Source organism: Zootoca vivipara, chromosome 15 (genome assembly GCF_963506605.1).
Source record: "Zootoca vivipara chromosome 15, rZooViv1.1, whole genome shotgun sequence".
Classification (NCBI taxonomy): Eukaryota; Metazoa; Chordata; class Lepidosauria; order Squamata; family Lacertidae; genus Zootoca; species Zootoca vivipara.
This window is the reverse complement of record NC_083290.1, coordinates 19,948,028-19,969,694: the sequence shown is the minus strand read 5'-3', so window position 1 is coordinate 19,969,694 and position 21,667 is coordinate 19,948,028. Positions and strand designations below refer to the sequence as shown.

The window sequence follows — 21,667 nt, the reverse complement described above, 5'->3', positions numbered from 1 at the left end:
CCTGTGAGCTTGAGCCTAGGTATGCGACAAAACTTCTTTTTAAAAAAATGTATATGCTTTTCCCGACCCCCAAATAAGTAGAGACAGAAAGAGATGGAAAGGAGAAAACTGCAAAATTAGAACTGAATGCTTAATCAAAATACCAATAATTGGATATAGATCTTGGGCTCAGACCGGCAATTTAATAATTGGATATAGCTATCCGCCCCCCTTTCCAGCATCCCTGTTGAATATTCTCTTTAGCCTTCCTGCTAAAATAAATGTATTTAGGAGGAAAATCAAGTCAGGGGTATCCAACATAGTGCCCTCAGAACTCACCAATCCTGACCATTGGCCATGTTGGCTGAGGCAGGTGGGAGTTGGGGCCCCACAATATCTGGAGGGCAGAACCTCTGGTTACCCCTGACATAAATGACATTTTCTCCTTGAACGTTTAACCCTGAATTAATTAGGATTTCATTCTAGCACCATAGAGTCAATCTCTCTCTCTTCTCTCTCTCTCTCTCTCTCTCTCTCTCTCTCTCTCTCTCTCTCTCTCTCTCTCTCTCCTATCTCTCTCCTCCCTCTAAATTATGTTTCTATCCGTGAAGTCCACCCTTTCAGGGAATAAAGAAAGGGCCGAAACAAAAAATTCTGAATGCACTTGATATATGGATATATTTGCACAGCTGATCCCATCCTCTATCTACCCTTGTCTTTCAAAATTAGCACATAATTGAAATTAGCACAAAATTAGCACCCAACCTTTTGCCAGTATTTCCTCTTATTAGTTTATCAAATAGATATTTCAAGCACTACTCTGGCATAAATGTATGAGCCTTCTTGCTGGATTCCCCCCCCCAAATCAGAATATGGTATCAGGCCAGCAGTGGAAAAACTACAACTCCCACTGAGGATAACTCATAATATGGAGAACTGTTGCCCTGCTGCTGCTGTTGGATTCCAGCTCTCATCTATGTTAGCCAGCCTGGCCAGTGGCCAGAGCTGATGGGCATTGAATCCTAACAACACCTGGAAGGCCACAGGCTCCCCCAGCCCTCACTAGAGGATGATCTGCATTGCCACCAGAAAGGTTGGCATAGTTTGGATGCCCTTTGGCTGTATACCACCAGTCAGTGTGGTGTAGTGGTTAGAGTGTTAGACTAGGACCTGGGAGACCAGGATTCAAATCCCTACTTGTTCATGAAAGTCACGGAGTGACTGTGGCTCAATCACTGCCTCTCAGCCTAAACTACCTCACAGGGTTGTTGTAAGGTTTAAATGTGGGTTTAAATGTACACCACCTGGAGCTCCCTGGAGAAAAAGGTGAAATATAAATGCAATCAATCAATCAATTATTATCTGTCTACTAGACCACTTAATGGAAAACCCTAATACCAAATTGCCTCTATCCAGTGCGCTATGAATACATATAACAGGGAGCATTAGCGCACAATACTCTCTGCTATGGGATGTGGGATGACAGCCATAGTGTGTGTTGGTTGTAAAATGAGGAAAAGAAAGCCAAAAAGTTGAAAATATCCAGTGGCAGATGATGAGAGGAGGCCTCTTTGGGCCTGAAACCTTAGGGCAGGAATCCCCAAACTTCAGCCCTCCAGATGTTTTGGAGTACAATTCCCATCATCCCTGACCACTGGTCCTGTTAGCTAGGGATCATGGGAGTTGTAGGCCAAAACATCTGAAGGGCCGCAGTTTGGGGATGCCTGCCTTAGAGAGATGGAGTCAATCATAGTAGACAATGATAGGGCAGATGGGCAAATATCCTGAGAGCCAATGTGGTGTAGTGGTGAAGTGTCAGACTAGGACCAGGGAGACCGGAGTTCAAATCCCCAACTCGGCCATGAAGCTCACTGGGCAACCTCGGACCAGTCACTGCCTCTCAGCCTAACCTGCCTCACAGGGTTGTCGTGAGGATAAAATGGGAAAGAGAGAACCATGCACGTCAGCTTGAGCTACTTGAAGGAAAGGTGGGATACAGATGAAACAAACTGCAGCTGCTTTTAAAATATTTTTCATTGGAACTGTTTTTTAAAGGTGTTTCGCTGTAACTGTTTCTAAAATGCATGAAGTGTTTTAAAATGCATTAGAAATCATCGAGAATGTGTTTGCCACCATGGGCTCCTTCAGGGGGCAAGGGAGGGATACAAATTATATATATATATATATATATATATATATATATATATATATATATATATAATTAATAAAGAAGCAAGCCGTTCAGAACATCACGGCTAATTCCCAGGAGTCAGTTGCCACACTGTGTCTAAGGATAGGTTGGAGTGCTTTACTGCAGGAAATGATTGTTACCTTGAAGAGAATGGGGTAGTATCCAGAAGTTGCTCCTCATGTGCCCAAGAAATCCTGTGGACCTGAGAGCCTTTATGTGGCTGACTCTGTTTATTCCATAAGCTGGTAGTTTCTCACACTTAGTAATGTTGAGATGGCTCTGTGTGGGAATCTTTATCTTTAAGATAAGGTTTTAGCTGACACCTGCTCTAGGAAGCACAGGCCAGTCTTAAAGGCTACCCGTGTTAACTTTCTGCCAAGTATTAGTTAGCCTTACAATTGTTTATTGTAATGGTTAGTGCTGAATTTCTGTCTAATTATAATTATTTGTTGACAGTTAATTTTATTGTGTGTTATTGTATTCTAATGGGTTATTGAATATTGCCTTATTGGTTTTTTTATAGTTATGCTTTTATGATTCTTTGTATTGGATCAAATTTCTATAATGTGTGTTATTTTTGTTGTATATTTTGTTGTTTTTTTCTGCTTGTAAATTGCCTTGTGTACAGTATATATAGAACGGTGGTATACAAATTAAGGGGGAGGGGGCGAGGAGGAAAGGAAGAAAAGAAGTCTTTCACTTTGGTGAGAAACTGGTGTGTCACCCAAACAGAGATGTTGCTGATGTAACCCCGGCCTAGAGTATGAAGTAGCCTTTTACACTGGTGGGAACCCCAAACACCAGAATTGGTGATTAGTGCCTTAATTAGTTATATCAGCATAACAAAAAACATATCGGGTAATTAGGCTGACCCAAGGCTGGCATGAGGGTTGCATCTTGGCTGCCATGAGTCTGTACCTGTTGCCATATGGATAGAGTTCTCTGGACAGCACTAAGGGGGATGGCATCATTGGCCTATGTTCTTTGGTAAAATCTGCTAAATTGCAGATTTGCTGTTATAGACTGCCTACCTGAATCCTGAAGTACCACCACCCCTTTGACAATACATAGAGCTGTCCCTGAAAGGATGAGAGAGAGACGGGGAGAGAGAGAGAGAGAGAGAGAGAGAGAGAGAGAGAGAGAGAGAGAGAGAGAGAGAGAGAGAGAGAGAGAGAGAGAGAGAGAAAGGGGTGTCAAGGAGATAGAGGAAGGGTGGAAGAGAGTGTGAGAGAGAGAATCATAGAATCATAGAGTTGGAAGAGACCACAAGGGCCATCCAGTCCAACCCCCTGCCAAGCAGGAAACACCATCAAAGCATTCCTGACAGATGGCTGTCAAGCCTCTGCTTAAAGACCTCCAAAGAAGGAGACTCCACCACACTCCTTGGCAGCAAATTCCACTGCTGAACAGCTCTTACTGTCAGGAAGTTCTTCCTAATGTTTAGGTGGAATTTTCTTTCTTGTAGTTTGAATCCGTTGTCAGGGGATGTCAGTGACAGACAGGAGTCATAGAGCTGTAGAATTGGAAGGTACCCCGAGGGTCATCTAGTGCAATCCTGTACAATGCAGGAATCTATTCCCCAATGTGGGGTTCAAACCTGTGACCCTGAGATTAAGAGTCTCATTTGCTACCGAGTTAGCTATCCCAGATCTGAGGGGTGGCAGAGAGAGAGAGAGAAAGGGAAAGGGAAAGGCAGATGATCCTTCCTATTTTTATTTCTGCCCCCACTCACAGCTGGCTTCAGCACCACCCACCAGCCTGCAGCCCCATACAGATTGCTCTTAAAAGAATGCACCCTCGGGGGGGGGGCACCCCACCCCCTGATCTAAGGTTCTCAAGACCATAGCAAATTGCTGGATTGAAATGATCCATACAGCAAGCCATTGACGAGCCATTAAATGCAACTACAATTAAACTTCAGTCCCTTTTAAGTTAGCTATGCCTTTCAAAATGCAACCACCACAGCTTATGAAATGCGCACTCACTCACTCACACACAAACATACACACATCACAGAACGCAAAAATAAGCCAGAGCACAATTTTCTGCAGTTGAAGCATCCTAGCATTGACAGAATGAGGACGCGCTTCGCTTCTCCAGCTCGGAATTTTATAATAATACCTCGGGGGAGTCGCCGGCAAAGTTTGGCCAAAATATAATTAGTTTGCACATCTATTAGAGCCCGATAAAAGGTTTTAATTTGTGTGGAGATCTCCTGAATCTCAGATACTCTGTCCCCGGTTCTTCCTCTGCTGCCTCAGAGGCGGGCAAGCCAGGCAGAGGTACAGCGGTTTCTGTCTTGGTAGAAGGAATAAGGTTATTGTCCTGCAGCCATCTTTATTGCTAAAAAAGAATATGACAATATGGAAAGACCAGGCTACTTTCATTCCCCCCCCCTCTCGTCTCTAAACACACTCATGGACACACATGCACACACACAACTTTTTTTCATTGCCAGGAAATATAGCCCCGCAAACTCCACTAGATTCCACTTTGGAGACTAAATTAACATCTCAAGCACAGTTTCCAAGCAAAGGGTCCCTGAGCAGAGCAGATAGGTAGAAGCTTGGGAGTTGGAATTTTTCATTCCTTTTTGCTCAAGGCACCCGGCACATGCCTCCTTCAATTGTGGCTCTATGTTGGGGCGTGCGATTATCCCCAAAACACGACAGCTCAAGGCAATCCAAGTCACAGTAATTCCTTGTTGCACCCAAAGGCATACCGTGGAAATGAAAGAGACAGCCCTTGCTTCAAAGGCTGTATGGCCTGAATTATCTAGCTAACGTAGCTCTTTAAATACTCTGTCTAACTGCTGGGTTTTTAAAACACCAGGCAGAAAACTCAGAAAGGATTGTGCTCATAAACTTGTCCTTATAAGTCAGGGGTCCCAAACTAAGGCCTGGGGGCCGGATGCAGCCCAATCACCTTCTAAATCTTGCCCGCGGACGGTCTGGGAATCAGCATGTTTTTACATGAGTAGAATGTGTCCTTTTATTTAAAATGCATCTCTGTGTTATTTGTGGGGCCTGCCTGGTGTTTTTACATGAGTAGAATGTGTCCTTTTATTTAAAATGCATCTCTGGGTTATTTGTGGGGCATATGAAATTGTTCATATTTTTTTCAAAATATAGTCCGGCCCCCCACAAGGTCTGAGGGACAGTGGACCGGCCCCCTGCTGAAAAAGTTTGCTTACCCCTGTTATAAGTCCTCCCTGTGCTTCCCACCCAGTAAATGGTCCACAGACACATTGGAATCAGGTCCATTGAGCTTCTCCAGCCAGTCTGATGAGCCGTGCTGTCTTACAACATCATTGCTCCCACATCTTTCTCTTCTACTTGCAGTTGGTAGTTTCTGGGCACAGATAATGGGCATGCACATGCACAAACATTGTTGGTATTGGAAGGAACAGGTGCACAAGAGAGGAGACAGCTCTTGGAGGTTGTAACTTTGACTTAGTGGCTGCACTGGGGCACCCAACAACAACAACAACATATTATTTATACCCCGCCCATCTGGCTGGGTTTCCCCAGCTACTCTGGGCGGCTTCCAACAGAAAAATGAAATGAAATAATCTATTAAACATTAAAAGCCTCCCTAAACCGTCCAACTGAGTCAAAATATGCAGCCCTATTATGAGAACAGTCACCCTTGCTTCATCCCAAAGATGGTCGTTCTCAGCTGTTGACACAACATTACTGAATCTCTTGGGATCCAAAAGCGAGAGTCAATGCCACTGAAATTAGAGGTGCATTTTTCCCCCAGCGATGCTTTCAACATTTACAGTAATGTTGCTCTGAAACACTGGAGAGGTTGTAGAGGCATGGGAATATACTTTCACATATGGTGGCAATGTTCAACAGGTTTAGGAAGCAACTCTTTGCTGAAATTAATGTGAAGTATCTTTGGAGAAAAACATCATGATATTGTGTACAAGACTAGAAATGACACACCAGAAGAAGGGTCAGCAAGAAGAAGAAAATATGGTCTTTCATTTTTATAGACAAACTTGAAGGCAAATAATAACTTAAGTCCTGTTATGACAGGATAGGGAACATATGGCCCTTGAGATATGGTTGGACTCCATCACTCATTACAATGATAAACTAGCTCTGTGTCAGTCCAATCATGTTTTAGTTGTTTTGTGTGTGTGTGTGTGTGTGTGTGTGTGTGTGTGTGTGTGTGTTATTCTTTTTCTTTCCTTTAAAAATATGTGTAAACCCATTATAGTTTATTTGCTTGTCAGTGCTTCACTAACCATTGCCCAGGGATGGAGGACTAACTCGGCTTTTCCCTTTGATACCTGGCTTAAGAAGGTCTTATTTATTGCAATATCTGAAAAACTCACTCATTCTTTACGAGTTTCCAGGGGCAAAGCCAAACCGACAGTCTATGCAGCTACATGGTAACCATTCGTGACTTATGTCAGAAGACAAACTTATGACTTGCAGGTTCCTGCAAAGTTTGATTTTATGTGGATCTGATTGCAGTCCAGGAATTATTATTGACCCCTCCATTGTCCTTCTGTGGAATCACGATCTTATTATTCGAAGCATTGTTATCTCTCGGCAGTAACCATTTATCTGCTCTGCATCATTTTCTTTGTTAAGCTGGGACATCAAACAGCAAGCGGTTGTTCATTTCTGCATCTTTTAAACATTTGTGTGGAACGTTTTCCTTTGCAATAAAAAGCATTTTTTTAAAAAATAAAAAAGGAATATTTTAAACAGGCTTGATATGGGGTTTCACTTTGCATCTTGCTCCCTTTAGCCCTGCCTCATTCCTTCTACATTTTCCTAAACTGACTTTCTGTTCAATTGCAATGCAATAAGCTCAAAGTTCTTGAGAAGGAATGCTCGTGGGTAGCACGGAGTGTGGAGCTCGGTGCAAAGAATCCCCTTGACATTGTCTGTGAGCCTCTCGCCACAGCTGCTGCCATGGAGACAGAAGACCTAGGCTCGGAATGACCTTTCCATTCCCCCACCGCCACCACAAAGGGTTCTTGCTTGCCCACCCTGATTAAGTGCACATCAGAAACCATGGCAGATTTACAGGTTAAAGCATGATTTAGTGGAGTGCACTGCAGTCAAATTAATGCTGGCTATAATATAGTTTACCTCATTAAACAATGCATGCCAAGATCCCGTCTGCTGTAAAACAATTGGTCTCTGAAGTCTAGTGTTCATCTTCCAGGGTTGCTGGGAGATAATAAATGGGTAATATCCCAGTGATAATGGTAATGGAGTCACGGCTCAGAGCTAATATTATGGCAAAGCAGTAATTATTTCAACAGTAAACAAGGAGACAGTTCAGCTGCCGACAGGATTTGAGCCCATTGAAATGCTTCAGTTAATTTAGCTGGATTCCAAGATGGTGGAATGGCTCTTCAAAGGAAGGTGAAGTTCTCATCTGCCGAGCAATGGAGCCAAGTCTTTCTGTCATTGGCTGGCTTCCATGGGGCCATGGCCCACCCTGCCCACCCAGAATGCAATGGGACATCTTGGCATATGGGCCACAGGCACCACGGAATGGGCTGCATCTATAGGAGTATAGCATCTAGATCTAGGGAAGTAATAGTACCACTGTATTCTGCTCTGGTCAGACCTCACCTGGAATACTGTGTCCAGTTCTGGGCACCACAGTTCAAGAAGGATACTGACAAGCTGGAACGTGTCCAGAAGAGGGCAACCAAAATGGTCAAAGGCCTGGAAACGATGCCTTATGAGGAACAGCTTAGGGAGCTGGGTATGTTTAGCCTGGAGAAGAGAAGGTTAAGGGGTGATATGATAGCCATGTTCAAATATATGAAAGGATGTCATATGGAGGAGGGAGAAAGATTGTTTTCTGCTGCTCCAGAGAAGCGGACACGGAGCAATGGATTCAAACTTCAAGAAAGAAGATTCCACCTAAACATTAGGAAGAACTTCCTGACAGTAAGAGCTGTTCGGCAGTGGAATTTGCTACCAAGGAGTGTGGTGGAGTCTCCTTCTTTGGAGGTCTTTAAGCAGAGGCTTGACAGCCATATGTCAAGAATGCTTTGATGGTGTTTCCTGCTTGGCAGGGGGTTGGACTGGATGGCCCTTGTGGTCTCTTCCAACTCTATGATTCTATGATTTATGGAGATCTCCTCAAAGAGACAGGAACACCATGTCACCTAGATTAAAAGGGCACCACAGAAGCTAGGTGGGATGAAACCGAGCAAAGAAAACAGACACACACAATGAAGAAAGAATGTGAGAGGGATAGCAAATGTATAGCAGCCCCAAAGTTTCACCTAAATTGAAATTTGAAGGTTCTTGCTCAGATGTGGTGGGCTGGGTGAGAGCAGTGGAATTTCATGCGAGAAGAGGAGGGAGGAGCTTCATGGCCCTAGCATTATTATTATTATTTTGCAACATGGAGCAAAGATAGGAGAGGTATACTAATAAAGTTGACAGCCACATTTATTTTTCTATTCTGTAAAATGTATATACTGCTTGACTGCAAAACAAACATGCAAGCCTCAAAGCGGTTTACAGATTAAAGCAATGACATTATCAGTAAATAAATAAATAAACCACTTCATAAAACACAATTGGGAACCTTCAAAAATAAATAAAATCACTGATAAACTAAAAAAAAGCAGACTAAAACACATGCCAATATTTTGCATGTCTGGAAAGGCTTGCATAAACAAAAATGTTTTTAGCAGGCACCAATAAAAAATGCACAAAGTTGCCCACCTAATGTCAATAGGCAGGGAGTTCCAAAGTTTGGGTGCTGCCGCACTAAATGGTTGATTCCTTACAAAGGCAGAATGTGGCACCTGCAACAATGCCAGTTACTGAGATTAAAGCAGTCAAATGAATATATATGGGCTTAGGTGATCTCACAGGTTAAATATGTTTGTGTGAATTATTTACTCCCACATGTATTTTTGTGTGAGAGAGAAAATTCTAAACCAGAATGGTTTAGTGAAAACCCATTTTTTCATGGCTAATGTCTGACATCTAGATTTTGAAATCCCCCCCCCAAAAGCAAATTCTGCTCTATTTAAATGTGGCATATATAAAATGGGCACAGGCCTGACAAGAGTCATAAAACTGCAAGTTATTAATACCACTGGAATGTTCTTCTTCAGATTAGGCAATTATGCAGCTTCCCTCTTTTTTTTTCTTCCCTTCCAGTATATTGCGGCTCCTCACATTCAGTACCTCTCTATTGCTTTAACCAAAAATGAAATGAAAACCTCTCTGTATTATCCTGCCCATCAATAATCGGATCCATCTGCAGACAATTCCCTCCAATCTTTCGCTGTCTATTTCCATGACTGTCTCAACGGAGCTCGTCATGCAGAACAGAATCACTGAATGTACTTCTTGTGACAGGGAGCAGGAAAACTGCTGACTCTCAAGATTTTCCACATTTGGAAATGGAGTTTCCTGCAAAATCAGCCTGTTCCAAAAACTGCACTTTAAAGACTCCAACAAACTGGGCTCTGTTTATCTAATGGAACCGGGGTTGGGAGGGGGGAGGTATTCTGAGTCTCCATTTCCACCTACCACTAATATATTTATGCATGTGCAATAATGGACAGATATTTGGTCTGATCCAGAAATGGTTCTTCTTACATTGCACCTCACACAAACAACTTGGCAAATCTTAGCACCATGATCCCTTCCACCTATACAGTGGTACCTCGGTTTATGAACACAATTGGTTCCGGAAGTCTGTTCATAAACTGAAGCGTTCATAAACTGAAGCGAACTTTCCCATTGAAAGTAATGGAAAGTGGATTAATCTGTTCCAGACGGCCCGTGGAGTACTTAAACTGAAGCGTTCATAAACTGAAGCGAACTTTCCCATTGAAAGTAATGGAAAGTGGATTAATCCGTTCCAGACGGGTCCGCGGAGTACTCAAACTGAAGCGTACTTAACCCGAAGCATGGGTGTAATTGGTTCCGGAAGTCTGTTCATAAACTGAAGTGTTCATAAACTGAAGCAAACTTTCCCATTGAAAGTAATGGAAAGTGAACCGAAAATTCATAAACCGAGGTGTTCGTAAACCGAGGTTCCACTGTAATTATGTTTGTAGAGGCAATTCTGGGTCTGAGATGAGGCTAAGTAGGAAGGGAATTCTAGATGGTGGCTTTTAGTGAGTACAGGAGTGAGGGTGCACAATTGCACTGTTAGATATTTTACGGCTCTGTTAAGGAACAGGTGGCTACTATTTATTCAGGGCAGCCTTTTGCTTCCTCAAAGTAACACACCCAGCTAACTGCTTGATTCTCAGAAAGATAAGAGGACTTTGTCAATTTTGGCTTCTTTGGTTTTCTCATTTTTCCAGCCTCAAGTTCAGTTCTCCACATTTCTGCAATAGTTTGCATTTTTTTTAAAAAAAAGTTTCTCGTGAAAATTTGCCAGCATTTTAGTGCAAATTTATCTTAATACACAGGATTCTGGATACGATTTAGTCTAATGTACACATTTTTTGCAGAGAATGACTCCCAATATAATGAATTTTAAATTTTCTTGTCATAAATGCATGCATTTATATGGATATTTTTCTCTTTCTAAGTGTTAGGTACAAAAATGATAAATGCAATACCACATTCAGAGAAATCTGGAATTTGAAGGATATGTGGATTTCAGCTCACATATTGTTGCAAAATGTGCAGATTTAGGTAGGCATGCATTAAAATTCTGAACCAGATTTCTTCCTCTTCCTTCTGTCGCTGCAAACAACTCACGGGGACATTTTAACCAAGAGGCCTACACAAGGTCAATGGACATACACTTGCCAACAACACCATCACCTTGACAACACAGAAGATTCCCATGAAAGGGAAAGCAGTAACCATGGAAACAAGTGATTGCTTGTATCTGGATTTCCTTAACCAGACTCTAGTGACCTTATTCCTGTAACTACAGTCAATATTGCAGGGTCAGAGAAGATGCAATATGACTAAAAGAAGGAGGGAAAAAAAACTTTCCTTAAGATAGTCCAGTGACTGATAACATGTACACCTGATGGACTCCAAGCAGGCTTAAGTCGCAGCACTTCATCAACAATTGGTCAGGTCTCCTCCCTATGACTCTCTCTCACTTCCTGAACATTCACACCCATGCATAAGGGCTGGTAGTCTGGTAATAAGGAGGTAGTGAAGAAGTAGTCCACAAACAGCTCAGAATGTACTTGAGCAACTTAGCTGCTAATACAGTCATACCTCGGTTTAAGTACGCTTCGGTTTGAGTACTTTCAGTTTAAGTACTCCGCGGACCCATCTGGAATGGATTAATCCACTTTCCATTACTTTCAATGGGAAAGTTCGCTTCAGGTTAAGTACACTTCAGTTTAAGGACTCCGCGGACCATCTGGAACGGATTAATCCACTTTCCATTACTTTCAATGGGAAAGTTCGCTTCAGGTTAAGTACACTTCAGGTTAAGTACAGACTTCCGGAACCAATTGTGTCCTTAAACCGAGGTACCACTGTACAGAGGAGCCAGGGCAAAAACAACATCTTTACAGGACATTAGTAGTGATATTATTATTATTATTATTATTATTATTATTATTATTATTAGGAGAAAGAATCATTCCTTTTAAAAAAAATAGAATAGAATAGTTTCAATGCTATTTACAATCAGAATAAAGGTAAAAGATAAAAACATAGCAATAATCAATATGCTAGCAGAACATCAACCTCAAGAATCACATCACAACAACACAAGCAGCATAGTCACAATAATCCATCACAACACAACAAATGCCTGGGGCTTAAAAGGGGGTTAGGGTCAGCTCCAGGCAGGTCTCACTGGGGAGAACTTTTCACAGCCATGGACCTCAGCCATTCTGTCACCCTCCTGTCTTCCCTTGGAGGGGCTCACAGAGAAGGACCTCAAGTGATGGATGTAAGGTTTGGATAGGCCATGTTTTGCACATCACAAATCAGGCAACTCAAATAGTAAGTAAAACCTTTATTGGCATCAAACAAACTCGCATACAAAATAATAACAGATTAAAACTGTCACTGTGGCAAACGCTGTGCCAAGAGAGGGAAGGGAATAATCCGCCATCCGCTTTCACGACAATGGGGCTTCCGGCGACTCAGACGACTGCAGAGTACAACGCCGAGAAAATAGTAAATTAAGATATTGAGCCACCATCTCGGTGAGGACCGGGTCCTTCCCCAGCAAGAGGAACCGCAAGATTTCCCGCTCTGGTCTCCCTCTGGGAATGCAGAGCCGGTCCAGGAACCGTTGACGAAGGTCGACGTAAAGGTTACAATGAAAAACCATATGTGGAAGGCTTTCCACCTGAGGGTCATGACACGGACAGATCCTCTCATCCTTCGCCCTGCCCGAGAATCTTCCCCATAGGAGGTTCGATGGATTTGCATTGAACCTGGCCAACGAAAATGCCCTTCTTTCCTGTGGGTTCAGTAGGAAGTCAAGATAGTTAGGTTTTGTTTCATGAGCCCACGGGAGGTGGAAAAGAAGGGGGGAACATGTTGTGCCTGCTGCCGCTATAAGATCCTGTCTCTCAATGTCCCACAACCTAGTAATGACTGTGGCTTTGGCAGATTGTAAGGACATTGAGCGAAGGAGTTCTATTGAAAGCCCCAGTTGCAGTACCTTCCTGTTGAAGTGTTGCAGCCCTGGGGGGAGGAAGGTGTCCGAAAGCATTACCTGGAGGAAGGGATCTCTGTCAGAGTTGAGGCAGATTTTTAGCCAGAATATAAGGAATCTTGCCCAGGCGACAGATTCCACCTTGTGTTGAGCTCCCTCTAGACATAAAACTGCATATGGGACGCATCTTGGAACAGAGAAAATCTTGTAGAGAAAGGTTGATTGCACTTGCTCTACTGTCTGGGTGAACCCCGGGATCCAGAGGCAACTCAAATACAGCAGGCATCCTAATACATTCCATGCATAAGCCTCTATTTTGCCAAAATCCATCCTTCCTTCCTTCCTCCCTCCCTCCCTCCCTCCCTCCCTCCCTCCCTCCCTCCCTCCCTCCCTTGTAATATTTCTGCCTCCCACTGTCGTATTTCATGAGGCAAACCATGTTTTCACACTTTGCATGAAGGAGGCCTAAAGCGGCAAATCCAAAGCATAAGTCAACAACACGGACACAGCAACAGACTGGAGCTCCCAAATTTTGCCTCGGGCTCAGATGCTCTGGAGCGTTCCAACCACACAAACACCCAGTTCGAGGTTGGTTTGGCTTGGAAACCATGGAAGCTGAAGTAGCAGAGTTCAGGCTAGCAACTCTGTATACCCTGCCTCTATAGTGTGGCGAACTCTTCAGACCTCCTTCGTTATTAGTAGACTTGAAAGTTCTGTGGCTGAAACCAATTAATTATATAGCAGCTTTGAAACTGGGACTGGCACAACGTGTGTGTGTGTGTGTGCGCGCACACACACACAAGAAGAGAGGAAAGAGGGTCAGTACACTGTGCAGAGAAATTGTATGACTGCTTCCCACACACTGTTCTAGTTCCTGGCCTTCGGCATGCCACTCTCCTTCTGCCCACTCAGCTGGCACTACAGCGGATGGGTCTCTTACCTGCCATTAGAACCATCTCAGCCCTACGCAGGACTCCAAAAATACATGCTGGGCTCTCAGCTGCTGGGCTGAACTTGTCCCCGCCAGGTGCCAGCACAGGCCCTTCCCAATACCCTCCATGCTTCGTAGCATTTGATGCTGGAGCATTTGGGTCTGCGGTATCAATGAGTCAAAAACTTACTTCTTGACTGTGTCACAACTGCACTGAAAACTAATTCTGTGGCTGCAACTTTACATTTGGGGCCTACCAACTGTGTGCCAGGAGCTGGACAGGAAAAAAATCCTGCCGCAAGAGGAGCATAAAAAGGACAGGGAGACAGACAGAATCCAAGGAATCCACCCATGCCTAGGCTTCTTCATAAGCATTTGTTATGAATTTGGTGGTTTCTTCTCCCACTCTATTTCCTTCTTGAAACATGAGAGGTTGGGGGCCCTTCAATGAAAACGATCAACAGCAGGCACGGGACAGACAAAGGATGCACTTCTTTGTATAATGTGAAATTAACCTAGAAATGTGATTGCAACAGAATGCTGCCATGGCCATTAGCTTAAGTGGCTTTTTAAAAAGATCAGAACAATCCAACGAAGATGGACCTATCAGCTACAGTGGAGAAAAGAGAGAAGCGGGGCAATGTTGTGGGGGTGGGCATATATTTTTCTCCCCCTCCTGTATGTTTTGGCACTCCCAATAGCCCTCCCCTGATCTGCTTTTCATCTCATAAACAGAAAAGATAAAGGCACCTAAACGTTTTCTCCATTAGATGCTAAGTATGGAGACTTGGCTGGGTGTTTCTGGGTTTGCTAGGCAGAGCATCTCAGATATTTCTCTGGGGAGAAGGAAGAGAGCCTTAAAGGGGGCTGGAAGTGTTTTAATGGCTTAGTAGGAGAAACAGTGGCATGTGGTGGAATTTTTTTCCATAGGGGAACGGTTAGGGCCAGAGGCGCCAGCTTGCGAGAGTGACGGGGGGATGCTGCAGGCGTGAGCATCACACCTTCCTCCTTAAGCTGGGCAGAAGCTTCCTGGACTTTGGGAAGGAGCTGCCAGAGACTCAGCTATACAGCTGCAAGTAAAACGTTTTAAATGTGTTGTAAAGTGAAATATACAAATGTGACACTAGATGGTGAAAATGAGCTATGCAAAATTCAATGTATTTTTCAAAATGTTTTTTTTTAAAAAAAACAAAACGTTTTCACAGCATTTTTTAAATATGTGTGTAGATTCCACCCAGGCCTCTGACAGGATGCTGGAGATCCCCCTGCCTCCTTCCCAAAGCTGTATGGACTTTGGGAAGGTGGTGGGAGGGCTCTTGGACCCTGTCAGAGCATCATGCCTCCCTCTCTAAACCGGGCAGAAGATTCCCGGGCTTTGGGGAGGAGGCACCAGACTTCAATATTTTAATAATCTAATTTACCGGAAACATTTAGGGAACTAGCCTAGTCCCCCTAGTTTACTGGCCACATACCACTGAGGAGAAACAGCCATTCTAGGGGCTCATCCTTGCCCCACCGCTTCCCCACAAGGTAACCTAATCTTTACCACTGAATTGGAACAAACAATAATAGGGTTTCCTCTGGATTGATGTTTGCTCCGAATTTATTGCTAAAGAGCAGGTCTTCCCAGGAAAATTGGCCAGGCAAGGACAAAGCTACTTGGATCTGTGCCTAGGAAGAGTGGGAAAAGTGGAACTGGGGACAAGCCCTACGAGCAATCAGTTTAATTAGAAACAACCTTAAAGTGGAAGTTCAAAGGAACGTTCTTAATTCTTTCCATAAAGGGTTTCTGCCTGAAACATAGTGTTGTGCCTAGTTGGAATAACCATTAAGCTTTAACCCTAATCAAATGTATTTAAATAAGATTCTCATATTGCTTCAAATTGTGCCTCATCCTTTTCAGAGCAGAGGGGGCTTGAAACACATGGTCAACATGAAATACATGGTCAACAATGATTCAGACATAGATTGTGCTACTTTTTGCCCAAGTGTGGGTAACTTTTTTTTCAAGAGCTGAATTCCATCATAGGGTAATCTGTCAGAGGCTGGCATGACCATGGTGAGTGGGTCGGAACTCAGTGTTGGGTGGGGCTAGAGCAAATGTCAGTGGGTGCTACCTATCTCTCACTTTCTATCTCCCCCCAAAAAAAACTGCTGGGGGGGGCAGGGAACAGATCACTCTTGCCAAAGGGAGTGCTGTTTGCCCTCATAGAAAATAGCATGCATGAAATGCAAAGCCATGGTTTGGAATTGCACAGTGAAAAATAAAAGGTCCTTATCATAGCTGTCAAGTTCTCCCTTTTTTTAAAGGGAAATTCCCTTACTCTGAATAGGCTTCCTCACGAGAAAAGGGGAAACTTGACAGCTATGGTCCTTATTGTTCCTGCAACAGCCTGCATGTGAGAAGGCAGGCATGTGGCGGGCAGGGCTGGAGTTGGGTACATCTCTGGGAAGCCAACCTTTAAAATAATCTTTCTGCACTATAGCAGTTCACATCCCAGGAACTAAGTGGTGCCTGAATATGGGATTGGCCACTGTTGTGATGATGGGATGGTGGGCAATTTATTTGGGTCCTGCAGTTTCATCTCTACTGGTTCAGATGGAATTTGCTGGAGGAGGCAGTTTGCCTCCTGGGCACCATAGGTTTTGCAGGACTCTGATGACAATTACATTGAATTGCTCGGCAAATGCATTGCAAAGGAAGGAAACATTTTGCCGTTCTTCCGGATGCCACCTCTGGATCCAGCAGGCTGAGTGGGAAAAGAGAAGCCTGTGTCGACCGATCTTTGAGGGTGACCAGGCTGCTAATGCAGAGCATGTAATCTGGACATGAAATCTGGCGAAAGCTGCTCTAGTAAATTACCTAACCCTGCAGGTAATTTCTGATTAGCTTGCTCCTCTCCCCTTGATGCTTCGGCTGTTTCCATAGCAGCTAAATCCTAAGTAAAATGGAGACATCTGGTTCAAACTCAGGTAAAGCTCTCTTGGGGGGAAAAGGAACTGGCTGGTTGACAGCAAAGAAAATAAAACATCCTTGCAGAAAAGTGAGCAGCAGAAGCAACACCTGACAGCATCACAGGCCAGCTGGAGCGAAACCCCGTGGGTGGCAGACGGGGCCTCGAACTGTTGATTAGGGTGGCAGAGGTAACAGGAAACAGGCAGAGGGCCTGATTGGAGTTAGATGGGTTGACACAACAATAAGATGGGTAGTAAGCATCCTGTAAAATTGCAACAGTCTAATCAAAACTCTCTGGGCTTCGGTAGTGGCTGGTGCCTGCTGGAATTGATAGGGTGGGAGGCAGGGAACCTGGCAGCAGGTGGCGCCAGAGGCAACGGCAGGCACAGCCAGCTAATTCTAATTTTGTTCCCATCCTGCTGAATTTTACAACAATGAGGAAGAGGAAGTTGGCAGGCAGCATCACACCTAGGAATTGTAAGTAGGAATGCAGGCAGGTGGGGGGTGATTGAGGTTGGGTGGGGTGCAGGGCCAAGCTGCACTATTTGGCTCCCTCTGGAATCCATAATGATGCCTCATCCAAGCAAGAACCTCCAGATTCATTCTGAAATTGGAGTTTAGGCAAAGATTGGTGGCAATTGTGTTGAAATCCATGCTTGTGGGTTATGTTGTTCAGACTTTGACCCAACACAGCTTCCTTTGATCTTTATCCCTCCCTTGTTTGTGCACATGGGAGTTGGGGCATGCCAAGCAGCCCTGCCAGGTGTCTGTACAGACACATCTACAGCAAGGGAACCCTCAGAATAGAGAAAACACAGCTAAGAAGCTTAAATCATATATAGGACTGACACCCTTCTTTGGAAATTAAACCAGTGTCCAGACTTTAACATTCAAAAGCTTTACTTGGAGAAACTTATAGTTGGAGAAACTTATAGTTATAGATCAATTAAAACACAATTATCTGCAGTCACGTGCTCACCCAAACATAGGTTTACAGATTTTTCTTCTAACTCCCAAACAACTGTATTTTCCTCTCTTTCCAGAGCTCAGCACCTTCTGTATCTCAATTAGGCCATGCCTTGCAGCTCCTATAAGGGATTTTCACTTTTACTTTCTTCTGCTGTCTTTTTTGCTGTCTTTCTTTCATGCAGAAAAGAAACACTCCAACTTTCTATTCAACTTAGCAGTGTTCACAGTGAATTCTAAAACACAGTCTACTTGTGTAACATAAAATGGATTCTCTCCTTCACTGGATGCCTCCCATGTGACCAACGTTAGCCAATCACGAGAACTACTAGAATTCGGTTACCGAACAAAACACATAGCAATGCATATAAGCATTTACAATTTCGGTGAATTAAATTACTAAACAGCCACTGCCCCAGGCAGCAGAAGCCTTTGAGGCAACACCCTTGAGGGTGCCCTCCTGCCCCACTAACAGTGGAGAAGAGGCAAGATTGTGACCATTATGGGTGAGATCTTGCCTGAAGTCAAGTGAGATTCAAGATCTTCTCCCCAATCAATGTGATCTTACCAAAAAATGAGCACCAATGGTAGCGTGACTTCTCTGGCAGGGCATGCAGCCACAGAGCAGGCAGTGGAGGAGGAGGTGGGAGCAGCAGCAGCAGGTATGGTGGCAGTGGTAGGACATGGCGACACTTCCTGTTTTGCATCAAGCGGCAAAATGGGATGTGCTGGCCCCACTCCTTCACTACTGATGTTCACACTGCACACGGAGATGACAGGGGAGGAGCTATTCAGCACATCCCTGTACCCAGGCAGAGCAATATGAGAGCTATCATGACTGAAGAAGGCATGTGTGAGAGTGTTTTTAATTTCTCCTTCCTGGACTCAGAACCGATTCAAACAAGCAGCAATAGGAGATGATGCAGCCATTCTCAGACTGTACCACTTCAGACTGGAAGTTGAGTGAATGCATGCATCTATATTCCTCAAGTTAAAACAAGCAAGCAAGCAAACAAACAAAACAACCCCCTTGTGTCTGGAAAGAGGGTGGATCAGAGAGAAGTCTAGGCTAAAATCCCTGACATTTTAACTTCCCATAGGCAGAAATCCCTTTTTCATTGATCATTCAACCACATGATCCACAATAAGAAAATGGATGCTGTTCCTTCCACGTATTTGAATCAGACACATAGAGCCTTTGCAAAGTGTGTCCCCTTGGCAACATTCATCCATATGGACAGTAGCCATTTTGCAGTTCATTCTCAATCATCATCATCATCATCAAACGCAGAGCACTACACGCAGTGCCAAATCTAAGATCACCACCAAAGTATGATATGTCTGACACGAGGAAGTCCCATCATCCATAACAGGGAGATACATCTTCTTAGAGTATCTTACCTTTGGGTGAGATATGTCTCCAAGTGATTGTAGGATCCGGCCTGCCCATAGCTATGCAGGTGAGACTGACATTGCCACCTTCATTGATGGAGATGTCCGAAGAGATCTCAACAATTTTGGGAGGTACTGCAATGACAAATAGAAAGAGATGAAAGTCAAGTCTCAGTTTCTGAAAGCTCTTACAAATGGACCATTCCTTGTGGGTTTCTGTACAACTAGGCTAAAGATGATAACCACAAATCTGTGCACCTGATCTGGCCCTCAAAGCAATTTAATCACCCCCCTGGAGGCCCCACAAAATTTCAGCTGAGATGCAATAACTTTTTTTTTCAGCTCAAGGTTTCACCCATAATTCTTTTCAAAATATGTAACAGATATTGTTATTGTTTGTTATTTTAACTTTCTCTAAAGGTTGTATGCAATTTTCTGGTCATGCCCAGGCATATGTGCTAAAAAAAATAAAAAAAAAAATTATGAAGCTGTTGTGTTTGCAGTAAGGATGGGTTTTAGTGTGAACTTACTAAATCTACACTTTCTAAAACAATGTGTCAACCAAAACACTGCTATCCTTCAAAATTTGCATTTCTCTGAATGTTGTGATGCAAAACTCCAGTAGTGTCCAGTTGCATAAGCCCATTAGTGAAAGTAATATAAAAATGCATTATATTAGGTGAAGTAGTTTGCAAATTTGGGGATATTAGGCAAATCACATTAAAAATATGCATATTGCAGAAAATGTGCAATAAAATGCTGGTGGGTTTTCATGAGATTTTATAAAAATAAAAAAAAATAAAAGACCATTGCAAATTGATGCAGAAATTTGGCAAATTCAATTTAAGACTGGAAAATTGAGAAACCAGCAGATACCAGAGTTGCACCATCCCTCCATCCCTAGGTGCCAGTGACTTTATTATGTAGTTGGACCATCCACAAGGGTACTTCCAGTCTCTTCCGAACAAAACCAATGTCTATAGAAGTTGACAACAAAAAATCATTATTCCTTGTGTGTATCTCCATGGGATAAAATATAATGAGGAATGAAATGTCTCATCACTTCCACAGGAATCAGTGACGACCACTAGATAAATTTAAAAGAGGATTAGACAAATTCATGGAAGATGGCTGTGCTCTGCTTCCTCAATTGGAGGCAGCATGGCTTCTGAATACCAGTTGCTGGAAACCACAGGAGGGGAGTGGGCTCTTGTGCTTGGGCCTGCCTACAGATTTCCCAATGGACTACCTGGTTGGCCACTGTGAGAAGAGGATGCTGGACTAGAGGGGACATTGTCCTGATGCAGCAGCCATCTTCTGTTCTGTTCTGTTCTGTTCTGTTCTGTTCTAGTTACAGGTAGGTAGCCGTGTTGGTCTGAGTCGAAGCAAAATAAAAAAATTCCTTCAGTAGCACCTTAAAGACCAACTAAGTTTATATTTTGGTATGAGCTTTCGTGTGCATGCACACTTCTGTTCTCCTCTCCTTTGGTGGCCTAAATTGCATTTCAGTGAAACTGATTTGGAACAGAATGCGATCAGACCCATGCTTCTTAAGAAAAGTATCCTACCTTCATTTATATGTGTATTAATTAAGACACACAAACTCTCTGTATGATACCGGTATCTGTGCACCCGTTGTTGCACATACACGGAAAAAAGTCGTAGCCAAGCAAGGTTGCCAAGCAACAATCTGAAACAGCAATTGAAACATAGTGTGCAAAACTATTGGCCAAATAACTAATTAATCAAAAGAGCACTGGGCAGAAACAAAGAATGGGAAACCAGCAAAGACATTAAATAAAAGGGGAACTCAGCATAAGAACCCAAAAGGAAAAGACACTCTGTTCTCAGAGAGTGCCAAAACTGTACTGCTTTTGTCTGGACACTGGAGTCTTGAGCACTATGGAGAAGTGCCTGGAAAGAACTGCCCTCCTGTTCCTATTTAGTCTGGAGGACAGATGATTAAGAGGTGGTCAGATAGGCATCTTCACATATTTGAAGAGGTGTTACATAAGTGATGGAGCAAATTTGCTTTTTGTGGCTCCAGGCAGTAAGACCCAAAGCAACAGGTTCAACTTACAAGGAAAGAAAGAACTTAGACAACACATTATAAATAACTTCCTGATGGCATAAGGTGGCTGTCAGTGGAACAGAGTGCATTGGAAAGTGGTGGGCTCTCTGTCACTGGAGGTTTTTAAGCAGCGCCCAGATGGCCACCTATCAGGGATGCTGCAGCAGTGGACTAGACAACATTTGAAGCCCCTTAGAACTATAGGATTCAATGATCCCTTGTTATCTCAGAATTCCATGCCCAATTTCATACGTAGAAAGAAACTCTACGTAACCACAGGGTGGGGTGATGCTATTTTATATTTAATTTTATCTAACAAGATTTACATACCACTTACTTTTTAAAAAAGTGATTGGCATATAATAATATGAAATATTCAAAAGGAAATACTGATAAAATTTACAGGCTTTAAAAATCAGTAGATATCACAAACATGTCAAAATATACCATACTTTTCCATCTATAAGACTCTCCCAGGTATAAGACGCCCCCTATTTTGGGGAACTCAAATTTCAGAAAATTGAGAAAATTCAGAGTTGTTGAGCTTGGATTGCCCAGGGTTCTTGAACTTTT

General features: G+C 43.3%; 1 protein-coding gene across 3 annotated transcripts in view; it reads right to left on the bottom strand.

Annotated features, from left to right (window-relative positions):
• Positions 1–21,667, bottom strand: part of NTM (neurotrimin) — an 836,512-nt gene that overhangs the window by 95,261 nt on the left and 719,584 nt on the right. For all 3 annotated transcript variants that reach the window (XM_035139811.2, XM_035139813.2, XM_035139812.2), the window contains one exon: positions 19,033–19,158. In XM_035139811.2, the coding sequence (XP_034995702.1) occupies positions 19,033–19,158 (126 nt within the window). The remainder of the gene's footprint in view (positions 1–19,032; positions 19,159–21,667) is intronic.